This window comes from Suillus fuscotomentosus (assembly GCF_016647785.1).
Source record: "Suillus fuscotomentosus strain FC203 chromosome Unknown F5891scaffold_6, whole genome shotgun sequence".
NCBI classification, from domain to species: domain Eukaryota; kingdom Fungi; phylum Basidiomycota; class Agaricomycetes; order Boletales; family Suillaceae; genus Suillus; species Suillus fuscotomentosus.
The window spans coordinates 663,742-683,094 of NW_024539518.1; the positions used below are offsets into that span (position 1 = coordinate 663,742).

The 19,353-nt window shown below is 48.8% G+C and overlaps 7 protein-coding genes across 7 annotated transcripts; 4 read left to right on the forward strand and 3 right to left on the reverse strand.

Moving 5' to 3' along the window:
* Positions 1-88: 88 nt before the first annotated feature.
* Positions 89-1,289, forward strand: F5891DRAFT_942676 (scamp family-domain-containing protein; the record flags this gene model as incomplete). The annotated part of the gene is made up of 9 exons (XM_041374435.1): positions 89-284; positions 338-521; positions 572-616; positions 672-696; positions 752-770; positions 827-875; positions 935-1,085; positions 1,139-1,180; positions 1,236-1,289. Coding segments are annotated over 9 exons (765 nt in total), but the record flags the coding sequence as incomplete, so codon positions are not given.
* Positions 1,290-1,837: 548 nt separating this feature from the next.
* Positions 1,838-4,182, forward strand: F5891DRAFT_1125819 (uncharacterized protein; the record flags this gene model as incomplete). The annotated part of the gene is made up of 7 exons (XM_041364015.1): positions 1,838-2,040; positions 2,098-2,174; positions 2,232-2,283; positions 2,343-2,436; positions 2,488-2,682; positions 2,742-3,976; positions 4,029-4,182. The coding sequence occupies 7 exons, from the start codon at positions 1,838-1,840 to the stop codon at positions 4,180-4,182; spliced, it is 2,010 nt and encodes a 669-aa protein (XP_041231378.1).
* A 175-nt stretch (positions 4,183-4,357) lies between these two features.
* Positions 4,358-6,020, reverse strand: F5891DRAFT_1006663 (S-adenosyl-L-methionine-dependent methyltransferase). The gene is made up of 7 exons (XM_041360428.1): positions 5,750-6,020; positions 5,549-5,688; positions 5,418-5,489; positions 5,341-5,361; positions 5,206-5,293; positions 4,846-5,155; positions 4,358-4,788 (listed from the first exon to the last, which is right to left on the reverse strand). Exons 1-7 carry the CDS (start codon positions 5,897-5,899, stop codon positions 4,577-4,579), a joined length of 993 nt encoding a protein of 330 aa, XP_041231379.1. The 5' UTR covers positions 5,900-6,020; the 3' UTR covers positions 4,358-4,576.
* Positions 6,021-6,157: 137 nt separating this feature from the next.
* On the reverse strand, positions 6,158-8,590 carry F5891DRAFT_1125821 (WD40 repeat-like protein; the record flags this gene model as incomplete). Its single annotated transcript, XM_041364016.1, has 8 exons — positions 6,158-6,264; positions 6,325-6,455; positions 6,510-6,703; positions 6,752-7,435; positions 7,489-7,638; positions 7,696-8,030; positions 8,202-8,429; positions 8,482-8,590. The coding sequence occupies 8 exons, from the start codon at positions 8,588-8,590 to the stop codon at positions 6,158-6,160; spliced, it is 1,938 nt and encodes a 645-aa protein (XP_041231380.1).
* A 65-nt stretch (positions 8,591-8,655) lies between these two features.
* F5891DRAFT_1125822 (SRP54-type protein) lies at positions 8,656-10,830 on the forward strand (the record flags this gene model as incomplete). Its single annotated transcript, XM_041364017.1, has 10 exons — positions 8,656-8,733; positions 8,786-8,950; positions 9,003-9,101; positions 9,158-9,503; positions 9,552-9,660; positions 9,713-9,961; positions 10,011-10,322; positions 10,377-10,470; positions 10,520-10,649; positions 10,706-10,830. 10 exons carry the CDS (start codon positions 8,656-8,658, stop codon positions 10,828-10,830), a joined length of 1,707 nt encoding a protein of 568 aa, XP_041231381.1.
* A 157-nt stretch (positions 10,831-10,987) lies between these two features.
* Positions 10,988-11,769, reverse strand: F5891DRAFT_899020 (uncharacterized protein; the record flags this gene model as incomplete). Its single annotated transcript, XM_041373425.1, has 4 exons — positions 10,988-11,110; positions 11,172-11,357; positions 11,416-11,575; positions 11,630-11,769. Coding segments are annotated over 4 exons (609 nt in total), but the record flags the coding sequence as incomplete, so codon positions are not given.
* A 5,700-nt stretch (positions 11,770-17,469) lies between these two features.
* Positions 17,470-19,071, forward strand: F5891DRAFT_1125826 (phosphoglycerate mutase-like protein; the record flags this gene model as incomplete). The annotated part of the gene is made up of 7 exons (XM_041364018.1): positions 17,470-17,655; positions 17,705-17,910; positions 17,962-18,366; positions 18,423-18,524; positions 18,576-18,671; positions 18,721-18,834; positions 18,891-19,071. The coding sequence occupies 7 exons, from the start codon at positions 17,470-17,472 to the stop codon at positions 19,069-19,071; spliced, it is 1,290 nt and encodes a 429-aa protein (XP_041231383.1).
* Positions 19,072-19,353: the final 282 nt, after the last annotated feature.

Genomic DNA, 19,353 nt, shown 5'->3' on the forward strand with positions numbered 1-19,353 from the left:
ACCAGCAATAGAATCTCTCCAGTCATGAGTGCGTTCCCATTGAAAATTCTCAACTGTCCCCTAACTTGAATTTGTCTAAGGTGAATTCACTGAAAACCCCTTCGCCTCAAGCCATTCGCTTGACACGAATCCCTTTGACGACCCATCATCAAAGCAGGTTCCTCAACACGACGCCCGTTTTGAGGATATTAGCAGACGAGAACAAGATTTGGAAAGGCGTGAGCGCGAACTGAATCAGAGAGCAGAGCATATTCGTACCCATGGACGCAACAATTGGCCACCGTGTAGGAGCCAGACTGGGCATTTCATCGCAACGTATACTCATCCTCCAAACCAGTTTACCCCCTTATTTACCATGCCATTTCCGAAGAGATTCCCGAGGCTTCAAGACCTTTGATCACTCGCCTGTACCAGCTCTGGCTAGTCCTTTTGGGAACCCTAATCTTGAACATGGTAGCTTGTATATCTCTTCTAATTGCTGGTTCAAGCGACGGCGGAAAGGACCTCGGTGGAAGTATAGGGTGAGCAAGGCTCTAGTGTGTATTCTCTTCCTCGCTCAATGAAACGCTAGATACATGTTCATCATCGCGCCTTTATCGTTCTTGTTGTGGTATAGGTAAGTCATGGGCATCCATGCTACACCAGGGTCTCAGAAATTTACCCCTCATTAGGCCCATATATAATGGTTATATGAAGGTTAGCGTCATTGCAACATCCTACCAGCATGTTCTCAAATTGACATGACATGCAGGAGCAAGCGCTTTACTACTGTCCGTCAAACTAAAATTTGATCCTCGATCGCGCTAAACCGCATTTCATTTCACAGACTTCTATTTCTTCTTTGGTGGCTTCCACCTTCTCTTCAGTGTTTACATGTGCGTGTACGCCTCGCAAACCATGACTATCAAGCTGAATGTGGTTTCATTCCGTGCAGGATCATCGGGATTCCCAGTACAGGGTCTGCAGGGCTTATTCAGACAATTCAGATGTACGCGCAAGGCCACTGGGCCGCTGGCATTCTTGGCACGATCGCTACAGTGGGCTGGACAGTGCAAGGATTAGGGAATGCTTTCTATTACCGCCAGGTACGTTGCTCCGTGCAGTCTGCGCAGTAGAGGCGTGACTAGGGCACTTGCAGATATGGAACCATCATTCAGCTGCCGGACACACCATGGACAAGGTAATTTATTTTGACATACGTGTTCCATGTTTAGGGTGCTGATGCGGTCCTGCAGGCTAAAGCAGAGCTAGCTTCTCATGGCGCGAAGGCTTATTTCACGCGAGGCTGATATGACGCTTCCTTCTCGAATAGTACTTACTTGGTCATGTGGCGACTTCGTGCATGTACTACTTACCTCTCCGATCACGAACTCTTGTCTAAATCTGAGCTATGATCACTGCACAATGGACGGCCTTGTATGACCGGATCAATGACATAAAACTTGTGGAACAATATTATGCTAGATGAAACAAGAGAAAATATTTAAGCCTGCACCCTTGCTTCCACCGGTGGATGGTCTGAGTAAGCTGAGTTTGAAAATTGAAGATTGATCTAAAAGCGTCCAGCTTCACTTGTTTTCTACAACCACCACCTTGGTTAGTCTCGTCATCCATGTTTCCGAGTGTCGCGTGCTAACTGGTTTCAATAGCCTAAAAGACCAAAAAATTTCATAAAAAAGACTTTAGAAAAAAAAGCGGTTGCCTTGTTGCCTCCTGTGTGCGTTCGTCTCTTCTTATCATCTCCGTTCATCTTGTTTATCAATCTACATCTTATGTCCGTGCAGTCGCAGAAAAAGTCCTCAAAGCAGTAACGACCCCAAAATCCAGAAAACCAAATATGTCTTCATCTTCCGTTCCCGAGACCGTTCCGATGGTCCAACCCGAGCCTGCACCTGCTGGCCCAGCTCCAACTCCATCTTACAACCCTCAGACTTCGGTCACGTCCTCTCCTTCGGCTTCGCTTTACGTCGGCGAACTTGACCCTACCGTCACGGAAGCCATGCTGTTTGAGATCTTCAATATGATCGGTCCGGTTGCAAGGTGCGTGTTTTAGTCGCCTGGTTTTATTAGGTTCTGAAGTGTCGTGGCATATTCCAGCATCCGTGTCTGCCGCGACGCTGTGACGCGTCGCTCCCTCGGATACGCGTACGTCAATTATTTAAACACCAGTGATGGTACGTCGATTACAGTAGACTCATTCTCAGATTGGTTTTCTAATCTAATCTTCCCAGGTGAGCGTGCTCTCGAGCAGCTCAACTACTCGCTTATTAAGAACCGTGCATGGTAAGTGGCCAACAACACGTCGCCAAGGCACAGAGTTATCATTCACAATTTTATTAAAGCCGTATCATGTGGTCCCAGCGTGATCCTGCCTTGCGCAAAACTGGTCAAGGCAACATCTTCATCAAGAACCTTGACGAGGCTATCGACAACAAAGTAAGCTTTTGCGCAAATATTACACTCTCGTCATCTTACAGGTCATTCCAGGCTCTTCATGATACGTTCGCTGCCTTCGGCAACGTTTTGTCGTGCAAGGTTGCCACTGACGAGCAGGGTCGCTCGAAGGGCTATGGTTTTGTTCATTATGAGACGGCAGAAGCTGCCGATAGTGCCATCAAAGCTGTCAACGGCATGCTGTTGAACGACAAGAAGGTGTACGTCGGTCACCACATCTCTCGCAAGGTTTGCGTCATTTGTCAGAATGTGTGGTCTCATACTTAGCTCCTCCCCTATTTTCATAGGAACGTCAATCCAAGCTCGATGAGATGAAGGCCCAATTCACCAATTTATATATTAAGAACCTTGACCTCGAAGTCACCCAAGAGGAGTTCGAGGAGCTTTTCAACCGATATGGTAAGGTGACTTCCGCAATCATCCAGGTCGATGATGAGGGCAAGAGCAAGGGTTTCGGCTTCGTCAATTATGAGTTACACGATGAGGCCCAGAGAGCTGTTGACAACCTTCACGACATGGAGATCAACGGCAAGAAGCTCTTCGTCTCCCGTGCCCAGAAGAAGGCTGAGCGCGAGGAGGAATTGCGCAGGTCTTATGAGCAGGCGAAGATGGAGAAGCTCAGCAAGTATGCGGGTGTCAACCTTTACATCAAGAACCTGGAGGATGACGTTGATGATGAGAAGCTCCGAGCCGAGTTCGAACCTTTTGGTACCATCACTAGTTGCAAGGTCATGCGCGACGAGAAGAACACCTCAAAGGGCTTTGGATTTGTATGCTTTTCATCCCCCGACGAAGCTACCAAGGCAGTCGCAGAGATGAACAACAAGATGATTGGCTCAAAGCCACTGTACGTCTCTCTCGCCCAACGCCGCGAGGTTCGCAGGCAGCAACTGGAAAGCCAGATTGCTCAGCGAAACCAGATCCGCATGCAACAGGCTGCGGCTGCTGGAATGCCAGGGCCTGCTTACATGGGTGCTCCCCTCTACTACCCCGGTCCTGGCGGTTTCCCTCCTCAGAGCCGCAACATGATGGGTTACGGTCAACCTGGTATGATGCCCCCACGTCCCCGCTACCCTCCCAGCAACGGCCAAGCCCCCACCGGTATGCCCATGCCTGCTTATGGCACACCTCCTCAGTTTGGTATGCCTGGGTATTCTCGTGGAGGCCCTCGTCCTCCCGTTGCTCGTGGACCTGGTTCTTCCCCCACCAATCCTAATGTTCCCCTGCCGCGTGTCAACGGCCCCCCGGCCAACGGTGCTGTTCCCCGCCCCGGTCCTCCCCAAGGCGGTGTACCTCCCTCTCGTCCTCCTGGTGGTGCTCCTGTTCCTGGTGCTCGTAGCCAGCAGCAGTACAAGCTCAATCCTCAGACCCGCAATGCTGTTGCCGCCCCGGTTCCAGCTACCTCTCCCCCCGCGAGCGCGGCTCACCCGCAGGCTGACGCCATCCAGGCTGCCATGGCTAATGCATCTCCTATGGAACAGAAGCAGATGCTAGGCGAGATCATTTACATGAATATTCTGACGTAAGTTGTCACTGATTTAATTGCGCATTGTTATTGATATCGCTTATCGTAGTTCGCAACCTGAGTTGGCTGGCAAGATTACTGGCATGTTGCTCGAGATGGACAACGCAGAACTCTTCCACCTCCTTCAGTCCACTGATGCTATGGCTGCCAAGGTCAACGAGGCTCTCGCTGTACTCCACGATTTCGCGAAGGAAGAAGCTTGAGCACCGGAGAAGCATGAGGTGTAGCTTGGGGCGGGGTCATTCGGCGGTTTTGTTGTTTCAAGATATTGTTTTCTGGAGCAGATTCTCGGCTCGTCCTTTCGTTTCGTTTACACGCTGTGTGGCATGTTTATCATCTGCGACTGCTGCCTCCTCGTCATCGCTTTTTCTCTATGTCATAGGTATAGGTGGTGGTCAATCCTTTGTGTACTTAAATAAAGGAACAGAGGTGATATGCTTGTATTGTCTGCATGTGTGATTTCTCCTGCCATCGAATGCTCGTCACGTATTCATCGTGCCAATCATTAACATGAAAAAGTAGGATACATGAAGAGCTATGGTACTTTTCCAACGCCCAGACAGAAAGCAACATATGATCAGAAAGTATGAAAACGAGTCAAGGATGGTTTGCCTTCTTGACTGCGTGCACAATATGGAGGCGCGAGGAAGCTCGAACAAGCGGGTAATACAGGTCCTGATGAGCTTCCTCGATCAATTTCTTTGCTTCCCAATCCCGCATCCCAGAAGATAAGAAAAGAGGCTTCATCGCAGGAAGCATGATGTCATAGTTCATCCACGCTAGCTGACCGATACTGAGAGCAACGGGATCTGTAAAGTACAAATGGATAAGCTTGAAGAGGCTTTGGCATTGCGGTTATTTGATACCCTTTGGCCAGAACCCTATTGGGATGTTTCCTTCCTGCGAGACGATCTTATCGAACTCCCCAGTCGATGCAACGAGATTGGAGAGCTCCGGAGGAATATTCACGTCGATGCCTTTGTCACGCAGGCACCTCCTATAGGTCTCCCACAGTGTGAACCAGCCACGCATTCCAGACGGCTGTCCGGAGCGGATGAAATGTGATGCGGATTTCTCATCCGCGATTGGTTCAGTATCGGGTTCAATCAGTATGACGAGTCCACCTGGACGAAGCATCCGTGCGATTTCATGGAGAAATCGAGGATAATTTTCTATCTGTGATTCGTCAGTGGGGGAATCCAAACCACCGGTATGGTATTTCTTACTCCCGTGTGCATAAACCTTGCGTGGATAACGTCGAAGTGCTCGCTCGGGTAAGGTAGGTAGAACTGATCCAGATCACAGAGCTCAAACCTAGTTTCGTATTAATGACAAAGTGCTACTGAGAGGGGAAAACTTACGTGCAGTTGGCAGGCACTTCACTGGAAAAACAATGTTAACGACATCCCGCGATGATATGATAAGGAGTCTAAATTACCGTGGTTGAACAGGAGCGAGGTCGACACCTATGACTTCCGCTGAAGGAAATTCGTCTGCAATGTCGATAGCCCTGTAAGGTAGTTATAGATACCTGTCACCAACTCGTCACGAAATTCCTAGAACACTCACCAGAAACCACCTCCCGTGCCCAAGTCAAGAATACGGCAACGCTCCTGTGCCTCTTTTGGTTTTAGTATGTCAGCGATGGGCCCAACGTAGTTCTTTCCATTGAAGAGAAATTGTATCGTCTTGTGCTGAAGTTCTGATCGCTGGAAACAGGAACAAGTTCATCACACAAGGAAGGGAGGCTGCATAGGGAAACCATCTAACCCTGACTTCTTCCTCGTCTGCAGGTAGCATATACCTGGAACTGAGGGCATTGAATCTCCTGCCATGGATTTGACAAAAGAATTCGGAGTCATCCTCGCCAACATAGGTAAGTTGGTTGAGAGGGAAGATTATAGGATAGTTGAGACGCATGAGCAAGCGCTGGTGGACTGAATTCAAGGAAGTGACATAGTGCTGTGAAAGGAGTATTCCCAAGTCTTATATCTCAGTTGAAAAGGATAACGAGAAGATGTGACATCCATGTGCGGACAACGATGTGATTCTCGCGAAAAGGTGCGTATACCGCGGAACTTGAATAAGGATTTGAAATAGCGCAATCCTAATCCTATTACATTTGAGCCGAGCTGTCATAAATCTGGAGATGTGAATGTAATGCCAAACTCATGAACTTTATCGTATTGGCTTGATGTCATGCACAAATACGGTACGCGTGGAATCCCCATGCCACCCACGGTTACTGCTAGCACTCACAAGGAAACGACCACCCGGATCTACAACTTTAGAACAGTCAGTTGACAGGGCACGTATATGTATGGATTCAATAGGATAGCACGTACGCATCTGAGAAACATAGCCCCCGTGATGACCTGGAATTATCTTGAATTGGACTCCACCCCTTGATTTCATACTTCCGTCCACTTCACCTGCCTCTACGGCATTCCACAAACGGATATTGTCTGTCGATGCACTGGTACGCGGGGCCTCAACTTCTCATCCCTGTCAACGTCACGAGTGGACTCACCATGCGATGTGGCGGCCATCAGGGAAGGGCACCACACAAGAGACAACACCCGAACTCGGTGGATTGCGAAGACTTTTCAGTAGTCTTGGTGTGCAATTCGGCCCAGAGTAACCGAGCAGTCGGACATCCCAAACATCAACTGTTCCATTTCGGCGCCCAGCGTAAATATGCGACCCGTCCGTGGACCAACAAGCCTAGAGACCGCGTTAATAACGCAATACAGCAAGTATGCGAATACGTACAGAAACACACCATGGTGGAGTTTTCTCACTCATCCAAAGTCTTCCTACACCTGTTCCTTGTGAATTAACTCTTTTGTCCCAAAGCATGATCTGCCCGTCGATTGCAGCAATCATTAAAATATCTGGAGAAAACGTTGCACTATTGGAAGCATTTAGCAAAGGCGGAGCATTTTTTGGAGGCGCAACAGAGCTTTGAGGCGATCGCGATACCTGCTGGCCAGAGTGAGGTGCCACCTCAGGAACGGCCAGGTTCAACTTGTTGTCCGCAGCCGAGCCGTCCCTTTGTGGAACCTGAGAACGTAACGCCCCGAATTCGTCAGAAGGCGGATTCTCGTTGTCAAATTCACCATCAGCATCCGGTTCACCATCAAATAGGGGATCAAAAGATGCATCAGATTTAGCATCTGCGTCTTGCATTTTGTGGTTTGAAAGAGGATCAATAGAAACGCTGGGTGATTGCTTGAATTGAGCGTCAGTGGTAGCGATCGGTGGCTCCGCGTTGGCCGCCCTGGAAATATCATTCTCCCTGATAGGTTGTGATACCGAGTAGGAACCATAGCTTCCCGCGGAGGATACAGGGTCGGAATAGTATGGGGAACCGAGCGGTCGAACAGCAATAGCAACAAGCTGCGCGCCGTGGGCAGTGAACCTTCGGATACCTTGCCCGGTATTCAAATCCCATTGCTGTATATTCTCAATCAAGTAATCCCTTGCACTATCAAAGGGGTATGACCTACAGTAGCTTCACCATCCCATCCCGCGCTGAAGAAGCCTTTCTCGTCATGATCAATGGAAAGAGCTGATATAGGTCCTCGGTGTCCGTTCGCCAGGACATGAACCAAACGGCCCGGATCATGTCGTACTGTAAAGAGATTGATGTGGCCACGCTGCAGAAGTTCCCAATTCAGTGTTGTCGGAAAAATTATGCTGTTTAGAAAGCATACGTTAGCGCCTCCTAGAGCCCAAATTGCGTCGGAATGCATTGCTAGACTATAAACGGGGCATGGAGAAGAATGACCCATCGGAGGGTACCCCGATTGAGGAACAAAATCTGGGTTTTCCCACCAAGATCGTATCTGACCGGCTTTCATATTTCCCTCGACGACGTTGCAGTGGTGTCTCTGCGGTGCTGTTAGTGTGGTCTTGCCATTTACGGTGGCGAATATATCGTAGTCACGAATAAATCCGTCATCCGAACCGGTAAGGAGGTGTGTCATGCAGAAGGATGAAGCAAGTGCATGTGTAGGCACCGGGTGGGGTATGGCACCTATTGCTTCCACTGTGAAAGTTCGCGGTTGTAGTTCGCTGTGAGATCGGCGAAACGCTAGTGCCTTCTTTCGAACACTTGCAGGGGATGGTGATCGCTGGTGAATTTGAGGTATTACTGGTAGTTTGTCGCAAGTATAAGTAATATGATACGGTAGATCCGGAACTTGGAAGTCCTACGTACCTTTGGGTGGTTCAGGGGTTGGCGGTTTGGGTGAAACCGAAGCTGATTTACTGACATCTGGTTGGACAACGGCGACAGACGACGAAGAGGTTCCACCTAGATGGACTTCAGCAGGAGGCTCTGACTCATCTTCGTCGTCTTCGTCATCTTCTGAGTCGTCCGAAGGGGAGTCCTGCAGTGTGCACACAAAATGTGAAAAGCTACCGGGAATGTAATTAGGGTGAATTGCTATCTACCTCGTCTGCTTCTGTTGCCTCATCTACGCCGTTGTCCAAAGCACCCAGAAGATCCTCGTCGATATCGTTCTCTTCTTCAGCATCGCCATCTGTAGTTCTTGTATCGAATTCGAGGTCATCGATAGTTTCTCCTTCAGAGTCGCTGTGAGCCATGTTATGATCAAGATTCCCACGTGGCGGCTGTTCGTGATCATACCCGTTCCTCAGTTGCTACTGTCATGGTTCTCGCTGACCTCGGCCGTAAACTCAATGCTGCCTTGTCGTCGCTCAATAGAGCGCCTGTCGTTGACGAGAAGGCACGTTTGCTGCAGATTTACAAATACATCCACTTACCGTACTGCCGCACAGGTACTAGATGCAACGCTCAAGGAGATCACAGCTGCACTATTGGAATCGGATGTGAATGTCAAACTAGTTGCGTCTCTACGACAGAAAGTGAAGGTAAAGGTAAAGGCAGCTCTGGATGGCTCAGAGAAGTCAAAAGATTCTAGCCGGAAGAATCTCATACAGAAGGTCCGCACGCTTGTCGAATATTATACCGGCGTTGATCCCGCTTGTCACCCAGGCCGTCTTCGACGAGCTAGTTCACTTGGTTGATCCAGGTGTCGAGCCATACAAACCAAAGAAAGGCCAACCGAATGTTATTATGGCCGTGGGTCTTCAGGTAAGCACCTCTTCCAACATACGGCTATCCTTCCGCCTATTTACAATAATTTTAAGGGAAACGGGAAGACCACCACATGTACAAAACTGGCTGTCTACTATCAGAAACGTGGTTTCAAGTCATCTATTGTCTGTGCGGACACTTTCCGCGCGGGTGCTTTTGATCAGACCAGACAGTCTGCAACCAAGGCCAAGGTAGCCTACTTTGGTTCATACACTGAAACAGATCCGGTCGCCATTGCAGCTCAAGGTGTTGCTAAATTCAAAAAAGAGAGATTTGAAGTGATCATCGTCGACACATCTGGTCGTCACAAGCAAGAATCTGAACTATTCCAAGAAATGGTACAAATCGGAGAAGCCGTCAAGCCCAACATGACTGTAATGATCCTCGATGCCAGCATAGGTAATTCTGCACTGCTCCAATCGCAACGGCCACTAAATCGTGGCTTAGGCCAGGCCGCTGAGGCACAGAGCCGAGCATTTAAGGACAGCGCTGATTTTGGTGCCATCATTGTCACCAAAATGGACGGTCATGCGAAGGGTGGAGGTGCCATCTCAGCGTATGATCATGTTCAATAACTATTGAGATTCTTGACTTCTGACATGTCTCAGTGTCGCCGCGACAAAGACCCCGATCATTTTCCTTGGGGTTGGGGAACATCTACATGATCTAGATCGATTTTCGCCTCAGCCATTCATATCAAAACTTCTTGGATTGGGCGACATGCAGGGCCTCATGGAGCATATGCAAGATCTCGCCACTCAAAACCCCGATAAACAGAAGGAAATGGCCAAAAAACTCGAAGAAGGCAAACTCAGCATAAGGGACTGGAGGGAGCAAATACAGAACGTGATGAATATGTAAGTTATTTTGTTAAGGTTCATATCGTAATCATAAACCTTGTCCCAGGGGACCAATAAGCAAGATCGCCTCGATGATACCGGGCCTTCCCCAGGAATTACTTCAAGGTTCAGACGAAGAAGGTTCAATGCGAATGAAGCGCATGATCTATATTACTGACAGCATGTCATCGGCCGAGCTTGATTCGGACGGTTCGTTATTTATGGAAATGGGGAAGGACGGTAAACCGGTAGGACTCACATGGAGAGTCACGCGTGTGGCAAAAGGGAGCGGCACGAGTGTGCGGGAAGTCGAAGAACTGCTTTGTCAGTACAGGATGATGGCTAACATGGCCAAGCAAGCGGGTGGGAAGAATGGATGGTACGCCGGATCTGATCTTCGGTTGAAAAGTGATTGGCTAAATGACAACCGCAGGTTACAAGCGATGCAAAAGATGCAAAGCGCAGCAGGGGGGCGTGGGCGTGGAGCCAACGGCATGCCTACCCCTGCACAGATTCAAGCGATGCAAGTGAGTAGACGATTTGTCATTATAGCGGGGTTTAACCCTTCCCTTCTAGCGCGCAATGCCTCCAGGGATGCTGCAACAAATGCAACGACAATTAAGGAGCGGTGGCGGTATGCAGGAGATGATGAAAGCCATGATGCAGGGTCAAGGAGGTGACCAATTTGATATGGAAGAGATGCAAAGTCAGTCCTTTTTTCTGATTGATTATCATATGCTAATCTGTCGATCATCGCCCCAGGGATGATGGGACAGATGAACAATGGTCTCGGCGGGCTTGGAGGGTTACCTGGCATGGGAGGTGGCATGCCAAACCTTGGGGATATGTTTAAAATGATGGGTATGGGCGGCAACGCTGGACGATGAATTCTCAAATAAAGTTCAGGATGTATGAAATACATCACTTCTCTGCTAATATACCTTACTAATGCAAAAGATGGTTATTAATACAGTGCTGGTCTGTTCTATATCAATCAAGGGTCGTGCTGGGCAGTGCAGGTCACTTGATGGACTTGTTCCTTGTTTGCTGCTTACTCCATTCCTTTTTGCGGACGGAAGCCGCGTTTCTGTTCCCGAACATGAATGCGGAGGTGCGCTTGTCAGCTCCAGTCTTCTTCGAGATCACAGATGGCCCCGCAAAAAGAAGCTGGAGACCCCAGATCGTGTTCGTATGTTTTAGTGATGATATAATCATTGGAAACACGTACCGCCCACAGTCCGAATAACCCAATGAAAAATGACCCTAGAAAAATGAAGTTGCCAAGAGAGCCAACACCAGTGTTATTGTAAGAAAGAAATGCCAAAACAACTGAGGCGGAAGTGACAGGCACGAGGAGTGGATGCGAGTTTACATGCTGCTCGGGCTGGAAATCGATAGGCGAAGCGTTTGGAATCTGTGAGTGCCGGCATCAGTAAAATTCGGAGCATGCGGTCTCTTGCAAGACTTCTCACCGTTACTACCAGAGTGAGGGCGACTGCGCCCATCGTAACGCCAAGTAGTACCGCGAGGAAGGATTCAAGGGGCGAGAGTATACTTCGTCCACCTGACGGTTCTGTCATGAAGAGTAGAAACCTTGGAAACAGCGTCAAGATTGTAGCAAACACAATAAAGCTGGAGTGAAGGTTTTAATACAATAATCTCGAAGAGGTAGTAGGTTGGGATTACAAGGCCGCTGAAATCCAAGCCCAGAGACATATTGCTCCATCTTGGCGGCTGGAAAGGGATTCATCGACATTAGTCTCATCGTTTGAACACGGTGTACGTGTTCTGCTAGAAAAGTCTTCAAGTTCAATGTCGTTGGACATGAATGTTTGACGTGGACATGCAAGGTTCAAAAGAGTCCGTGTTACGTTGTATGTAAGATTAAACTCAACTTAATACAATTACCAAATTTAGTAGCATCCTCAAACAACTACACCTTGTCTGGTACAAATCTTAAAGCTACTTACATAAACGAAACTAAATTAGAGGTACTCAGAGTAAAAATTTAAATGTCGCTAAATGTCGCTAAAGTCGCTAAATGTCGCTAACTCTCGGTTAGAGATGGACAAAACTCGAGCAGTAAGACTCGGCATATGCATCGGCATGATGTCGGACATTCAAATGACACTTAGTGAAACGAAAGTAGCATAGGCAAAGTAGATAAGATTTCAAGAAAAAAAATACTAAGTCGATATCTACATGTAACAGTGAGGGTATGTGCTGTAAAGTAAAAAATCTACTGCTGCGTGCATCAATAAAATTGGAACGATCCTCGTCAACTGGAGGAGGATGGCACAAGGTGGTATGAGACGCCCGAAGACGCGGAAGGTGTTTGAGGAGTTTCGGAGGGAGTGCCTGGTGTGATAGAAGCGCTTGGCGGTTCTGTGAGGAGGTGCGCTGCGCGTGAGTTGAGTGCTGCGTGAGGGAGTGCTTGGCGTGTTGGAAGCGCTTAGGGGTTCGGTGAGGGAGTAGGGCAGCGTGAAACGCCTGGAGATGCGGAGGGTGTTTGAGAAGGAGTTTCGGAGGGTGTTTGAGAAGGAGTTTCGGAGGGCGGCGGTTGAGAAGGAGTTTGGGAGGGCGGTTGAGAAGGAGTTTCGGAGGGTGTTTGAGAAGGAGTTTCGGAGGGTGTTTGAGAAGGAGTTTCGGAGGGTGTTTGAGAAGGAATTTCGGAGGGCGGCGGTTGAGAAGGAGTTTGGGAGGGCGGTTGAGGAGGAGTTTCGGAGGGAGTACCTGGCGCAATAGAAGCGCTTGGAGGCTCGGTTAGGGAGGTAGGCAGCGTGAAACGCCTGGAGACGCTGAGGGCGTTTGAGAAGGAGTTTCGGAGGACGGTTGAGAAGGAGTTTGTACGTACCTAGCATGTTAGAAGCCCTTGGCAGTTCGCTGAGGGAGGTGGGCTGCGCGCGAGCGTCGTTGAGTGCTGAGTGAGGGGGTGTGATGATCACGAGGTACATGAGCACAGCAAGCTGAAACACCGGAATTTGCCGAAATTTTCAAACTCCGCCGCAAAGTGCGTCACATATGCCAGGGATAGACAGGAGTTTTGATCCCCTGATTCCCAACATGCCTCGTCAGTCAAAGCGTGCACAAATGCTGCATGACATCGATGTATCTGCACTTGCAGTAGCCACAGCCTGATACCAACATCTTCTGGAGGACGACGAGTCTACTACAGACTCTGCCTCGAGTCTCGACTCTTTCGATCTTACCCGTGACTCAGACCTTGACCTTTTCATGAGCATCATGTTAACCCCTCCATCTCCTCTTTCTCCAGTTTTATCTGGCTTCTCCAGTTCTTCCTCCGACTCTTTCTCTGATGACTCATCTGATGATGACATCAACCATACCACTGCTCACTACGACTGTCTTCAAGATTCCATTGCAAGTCTTCGGGATGAGGTAGAGAGGGCACATGTGCTCCATAGACCCAGTGAGCCTATCCCACGAGCCTCACAGCTGCACCTCCTTGTCCATTTTGGGGAACATCGCCCTCATCTATTTCGTCGTAAACTACGTGTCGACCCCGAAATTTTCGATGACATCCTCAATCTCATTTCTGGCCACCCCATTTTTCATAACAATTCCAACAACCTCCAGCTTCCTATCTCTATTCAACTTGCTATTTTTCTCAACCGTGTCGGCCACTATGGTAATTCTGCCACTCTCCAGGATGTATCTGAATGGGCTGGTATTAGTGTTGGGTCTGTGGTTAACTGCACCAATCGTATAATGGTTGCACTGCTTGACCAGCATGATGCCTTCATGGGTTTTCCCCCACCTGATTCACAGGACTTTGAGCTTGCTCGGCAATATACTGCACGGGTGACCACTTGCCCTGAGTGGCAGAATGGAGTCCTAGCTGTTGATGGGACATCAATTGACCTGTATGAGACACCTGGATTTTATCACCAGTCTTTTTATGACAGGAAATCCAAATATTCCCTGGGCTGTCAGGTATGTTTTTTTTTAAAATTTCATGGTTAAAAATTAAAATAAATTCAAGGCAGTCATTATGCCCCACAATCTTCTCATAGTTGATTATTCTCTTGGTCACCCTGGAAGCATCCATGATGCATACACATTCAGATCTACTCGTATCTATCAAGAACATGACACACTTCTTCCAGCTGGCCACTGGGTCTGGGCAGACAGTGCTTATCCACTGGACACCTGGTGCATTGCCCCTTTCAAGAAGCCCCGCAATGGACGGCTGACAGCAAATCAGAGGACATTCAATTATCACCTTTCTACAGTTTGTCCCTTTATTTTTCCATTTTTTTCTGATTTAAATTTGATTTATCTAGGTCCGTGTACGAGTGGAGCATGCATTTGCTGCATTGAAAGGGCGGTTTCAATCTCTTCGAGATCTCCGACAGAATATCAATTCAGCAGATGACTTACGGACAGCAGTCCATTAGATTCAGTGTTGTCTGATCCTACACAACATGATCATACGGTTTGAAGAAGAACATGCTCTGACAGAGGACCAGGGATCAGTCAAGTGGTCTTGTCAAGAGGCTAGAAACTTTATGTCTCAAGAGGCAGCTGAAGGACCAGATGGTAATGACCAAGTAGGTGATAGGTTATATGAAGGGACTCCAGGTCATGCTCGTCGTGAGAGGTTGATGGATCTCTTGTTTGACAGCCCTCACTCAAAGGCACAACATAGACAGGGATAGCAGTTGTAGTTACAAATTTCCACTTGAATATGTTTTCTTGGCTCTGAAGGTGTGATGCTTGACATATGTTTTCTTGGATAAGTAATGTTTGATAACCTGAGGAGATGTTAGATGGTACATATAACTAGTACACTTGCTAGGATAAGCACCACAATATTAAGCAAGTGAAGAGACTGACCATCACAGCTGCTTAGGTTTGAAATCAGCTTTCTTTGCGTTGCAAAGAAAGCTAATAAACCTAGAGCACTGTGATGGTCAGTCTCTTCACTTGCTTAATATTGTGGTGCTTATCCTAGCAAGTGTACTAGTTATATGTACCATCTAACATCTCCTCAGGTTATCAAACATTACTTATCCAAGAAAACATATGTCAAGCATCACACCTTCAAAGCCAAGAGGAAACACCATCATGGTCCATTGAAAACTAGTAGTACATGAACTATCAACATAACATGAACAGGACTAATGGTTAACATAACAACATATGTAGTATGAAGGACAGCATGAGATATGTGATGCAAAAGGACAACAGTAAGACTACAACAACACTCTCAAGAGTTAGAACCGCTCATCAAACGTTGGTACTCAATCTTCAGCTGAAGCGCTCTTGCCTCCTCAGCATGCGCATGTGCCAGCGCAGCATGCATCTTCGCCTCCGCAAAGCAGAGGCGAATCTCCGTATCCTTCGCTTCCTGGGAGCGCCGATGAGTGGCGACAGCTTCCTTGTCGCAGTGTACACGCTCCTCGCGCAAAAACTTGTGCTCATTTACCTGACGGGCGAGGTTGTACTTCGCCATGTAACGCTCGTTCTTGAGCTCGCCCCGAGTGATCTGGTCCGACTGGACGCTTCCGATCTCGTCGTTGAGCCGGTTCAGGTCGCCTTGAAGATCCGACCGCACCTGTTTCACCTGCCTCCCTTTCCCCTTGGAGGATGGGAGTTGTGACGTCTGGGAGGTGGAGGCAGGTGCCGACATCGTCGTTTTCGACAGCGAGGAGCCGCTGGATGAGGGTTTTGGCGAGTTGGTGCTGGTCTGGCTTGTCCTCGACACGCGCTTGCCGAAGGCAGCGCGACTATCGTGGAGGGAGATCTGCGATTTCAGGGGAAGGACAAATGATGATGACTTGGGCGAGGGGGAACGAGATGATGAGGGGGATGCAGACTGACGTGCCCGACGTTTGGAGGCTCTGGGCTTGGGGGGGCTGTTCAAGATGGTGACGTCACCCTCCTCTTCCCAGTAATTTGACGTTACGGGAGGCTGCGGCTGTGGCACGTCGTTGAAGCGAAGGTCCATGTCCATGTCCTCGTCGTATCCGTCGCCGACGTAATTGTTGTCACAATACGTATCGGACTCGGAGGGGGCAGGCGCGGGAGGGTGAGAGCGAGCGATGATGCCGGGATGGGAGGGATGGTACCCAGATGGCGAGGAGGAGGAAGCGAAGGGGGGGACAATAAAGGGCGCAGAGCCAAAGGGCGCCTGGCCAGAGGGCGCAGAGCCAAAGGGCGCCTGGCCAGAGGGCGCAGAGCCAAAGGGCGCCTGGCCAGATGGCGCAGAGCCAAAGGGCGCCTGGCCAGATGGCGCAGAGCCAAAGGGCGCCTGGCCAGATGGCGCAGAGCCAAAGGGCGCCTGGCCAGATGGCGCAGAGCCAAAGGGCGCCTGGCCAGAGGGCGCAGAGTTGAAGGGCGCCTGGCCAGAGGGCGCAGAGTTGAAGGACGCCTGGCCAGAGGGCGCAGGGATGAAGGGCGCCTGACCAGAGGTCTGGGCACCTTGGGTGAGAGCGAAGAAGTTAGCAGCGTGATCAGTTCCAGGGCGTGATGAGATGGTCTTGACAGATAGAGCAGGGTTTGTCCCCATGATGGAGAGGAGCTCATCATACCATGGGAACGTATGTAGTACTTGCGCTGTAATTTTTATTAGTTTAATCTGATTAAATATAAATATAAAAAACATACCGTGCAGATTTTGAGCGACGTCGTTTGGCATGACGCCGGCACCCGTCGAGTTTAATTTGTCGTGACATTCACGAAACCTTTTTTTGAGACTGGAGGGAATGTTAGTACACATGTGAATCAATACGAAAAATCGTACCTCATGATATGATTGTTGGTCGAGTCGCGAAACTTATCCGGCACCTCAGCGTATTGCACCGCATAGTTAGGATCAGCCTGGAAAACATGGCGGGCGACGACAGAGCAAACCGAGAGTTTATCCTTGCCCGATGGGCGATCACCCTCGGTATGCGATTGTTTCCCATCCGAAAAGAACAGAACTCGGCAGTCTGCTGGATGGTTGCGGAGGTACTCGATAACCCTCTGGGTGCGAGAGGGGTCCGCCTGCCACTGCACGACGAGCTTGGGTGCCTGGGCAGCATGATCGTTACCTCGAGTACTCCGAGATTTTCCTCGGCCACGGGTGACGGGTCCTTGGTTGTAGTCCATAGATTTGGGCTGCAAACGCTTGAGGCGTGCAGAACGACAAGGACGTGGTGGTCGAATGACAGGCATAGTTTTCGAAGTCCGAAACTATGCCGATGTGCCGCATGTCCTATGCATGTTGTTCCTGCCCGAATTGTCAGTTTCTAACCGAAGTTACCGAGCTTTACCGAGCTTTACCGAAAATTCCCATTTTACTCTGAGTACCATTATTATAATTCTCCTTACGAGCTTAACTGAATACCATCTGACAAGAAATCAATGACGTATTTTCCAGGCCGTAAAGATTTTTTTGTCACAGTGTTTTCAAAATGTTGCGAAATTGAACCATGTGACATTCTGTGACTGATGCCGTAATCAATACCAATGCAACGTGGAACCAAACTCACGAGACCTCACGCGCTTCAAATCTCGGGATGCGTATACAGGCGATTCTAAGCCTCCTTTCGTCCACGCATTATGTCCAGAATTACTTCAACGACACTTTCAATGTCCTGAACCATCTTGGCAGCATCTCCCCCTATCACCGTGCCCGTCATCACCATGCTTCAGAAATCGTTTCAGAACTCCCTATCGACTGTACCGCTGACCAAGTAATGCTTGTGAGTTGCAATTCTGCAGTAGATTTTGTATATACCAATCATGAGGCAGATGCACCGTCATGGCTCTCGTGGTCCCATTGGCGAGCAGAGATATATAGAGCAGCTAGTTCAAACACTCCATGACGCAACGGATGTTATCCAGAAAGTAGAACTGCCTCATGAGCTCGAGTTTCTGAGAGCAGGGTATAATTTCAGCCTGGCACCGCATAATTTGACTATACTTGGGCGCAAGGAACTTTTTGACCATGGAGTTGAGTGAGTCAAGTTCGATTTTATGCAAAGACAATAATTATAATAACCCACAAGGTTCACTTTGAAATACCCACACCTGACAACCGACACAATCCTATCTAGCGACTCAAGTCGAGTGGTCGAATCTGCACGTTGGTTTGCGTTGGGTTTTTTCGGACTGGATCCAGATGTCCGCATTGTGACTGTCAATAACAAAGATGATCCAGTTTCTTGGATCACTCCTGCACCAGGACCAGCTTGTCCCAAGTTCAACTACAGTTTTGGACAGCAGGCTACGCGGACGTGGAGCAAACACTATCTGCCTGTAATTACTGATCGCCTAAACATGCTTCTACCTGGTGTCGGGTTCACTGAAGACGATATTCATGGGGCTTTATTTGCTTGTGCCTATGATTTGGCTTCCCTTGGTGCTTCTCCGTGGTGTGGCATTTTTCGACCCGACGAACTGGTTAATTTCGAGTAAGACTGATTGATTAAGCACGCATTGCTTTTTGATTATTATTATTATTATCGAGGTACGAAAGGGATATCTTAATGGACGCTTCATGCGCCTATATGTTACCAGATAACATGGGCCCTCTCGCGGGGACGGTGTTTGTGAATAAGCTGATTGAGCGGTATGCACGTGTTCTACATTTCACCATAAAATAATTTTACATTTTTCACAGCTTCACAGATTCTCAAGGAGACAGCCGCCCATTATATCTTGAATTCGGGCACGATGTCACAATTTTGCTTGCTCTATCTGCTTTAGGCCTAGCAAAGTGAGCATCATAGTCATTCGTGGGGGCTTTTACGATGTGGATCTTCCAGGGATGACCCTCCCCTATCCCCCGACGAGCTACGTCCTGGGCGGAAGTTTCGGACATCTGAACTCACGCCATTTGCCGCCAATATGGTCTGGGAAAAATTCACATGCACAAGCTCGTCAGTACCACACTGTTTTAATGAATCCATGCTTGGAGTGCTTATATTTCCTCCAGATATGATGGACCCCAGATTCGCCTTATTTTAAATGATGCTACCATGCCCTTGACTATTTGCGGTCAAGGCATGGATTCCACACTTGGGACATGTTCCCTCGATACCTTCGTGAATGCGAACCATTACAGCACAAGCATTCGGTTCCGGGACGAGACCTGGAATGCGACTTGTGGGGTTTGAACCGACCAATGCAATAGACAATCTTGCCACTGCACTAAATATTTCTGTCCTGCAGAAGCTGCAGTTTAAATTCGGCGCAAGACAGTCTCTGAAACTATAGCGACTCGGACTTGCCCGAAATTCCTCGTTTCTCTGGGACTACTTTGTGGAATGGATGCAATACTACGCTCGTTGACACTCGAGGAAAGGCCTGTGTAGCGGGCCGCCGCGCCGTGGGAGTTTGTATATCCATAGATAGCTTGGGGCAGATTTATGCCTCCTTGGATCCAACCATTTCAAAAA

Bases quoted from the DNA above. Each gene is read 5' to 3' on its own strand.
- F5891DRAFT_1006663 (XM_041360428.1), bottom strand. From the start codon at position 5,899: ATGCGTCTCAACTATCCTATAATCTTCCCTCTCAACCAACTTACCTAT. The intron at 5,689-5,749 runs GTTAGATGGTTT...TCCTGTTTCCAG, and splicing joins CAGACGAGGAAGAAGTCAGG to CGATCAGAACTTCAGCACAA. The intron at 4,789-4,845 runs GTATCAAATAAC...TGTACTTTACAG, and splicing joins AATAGGGTTCTGGCCAAAGG to ATCCCGTTGCTCTCAGTATC.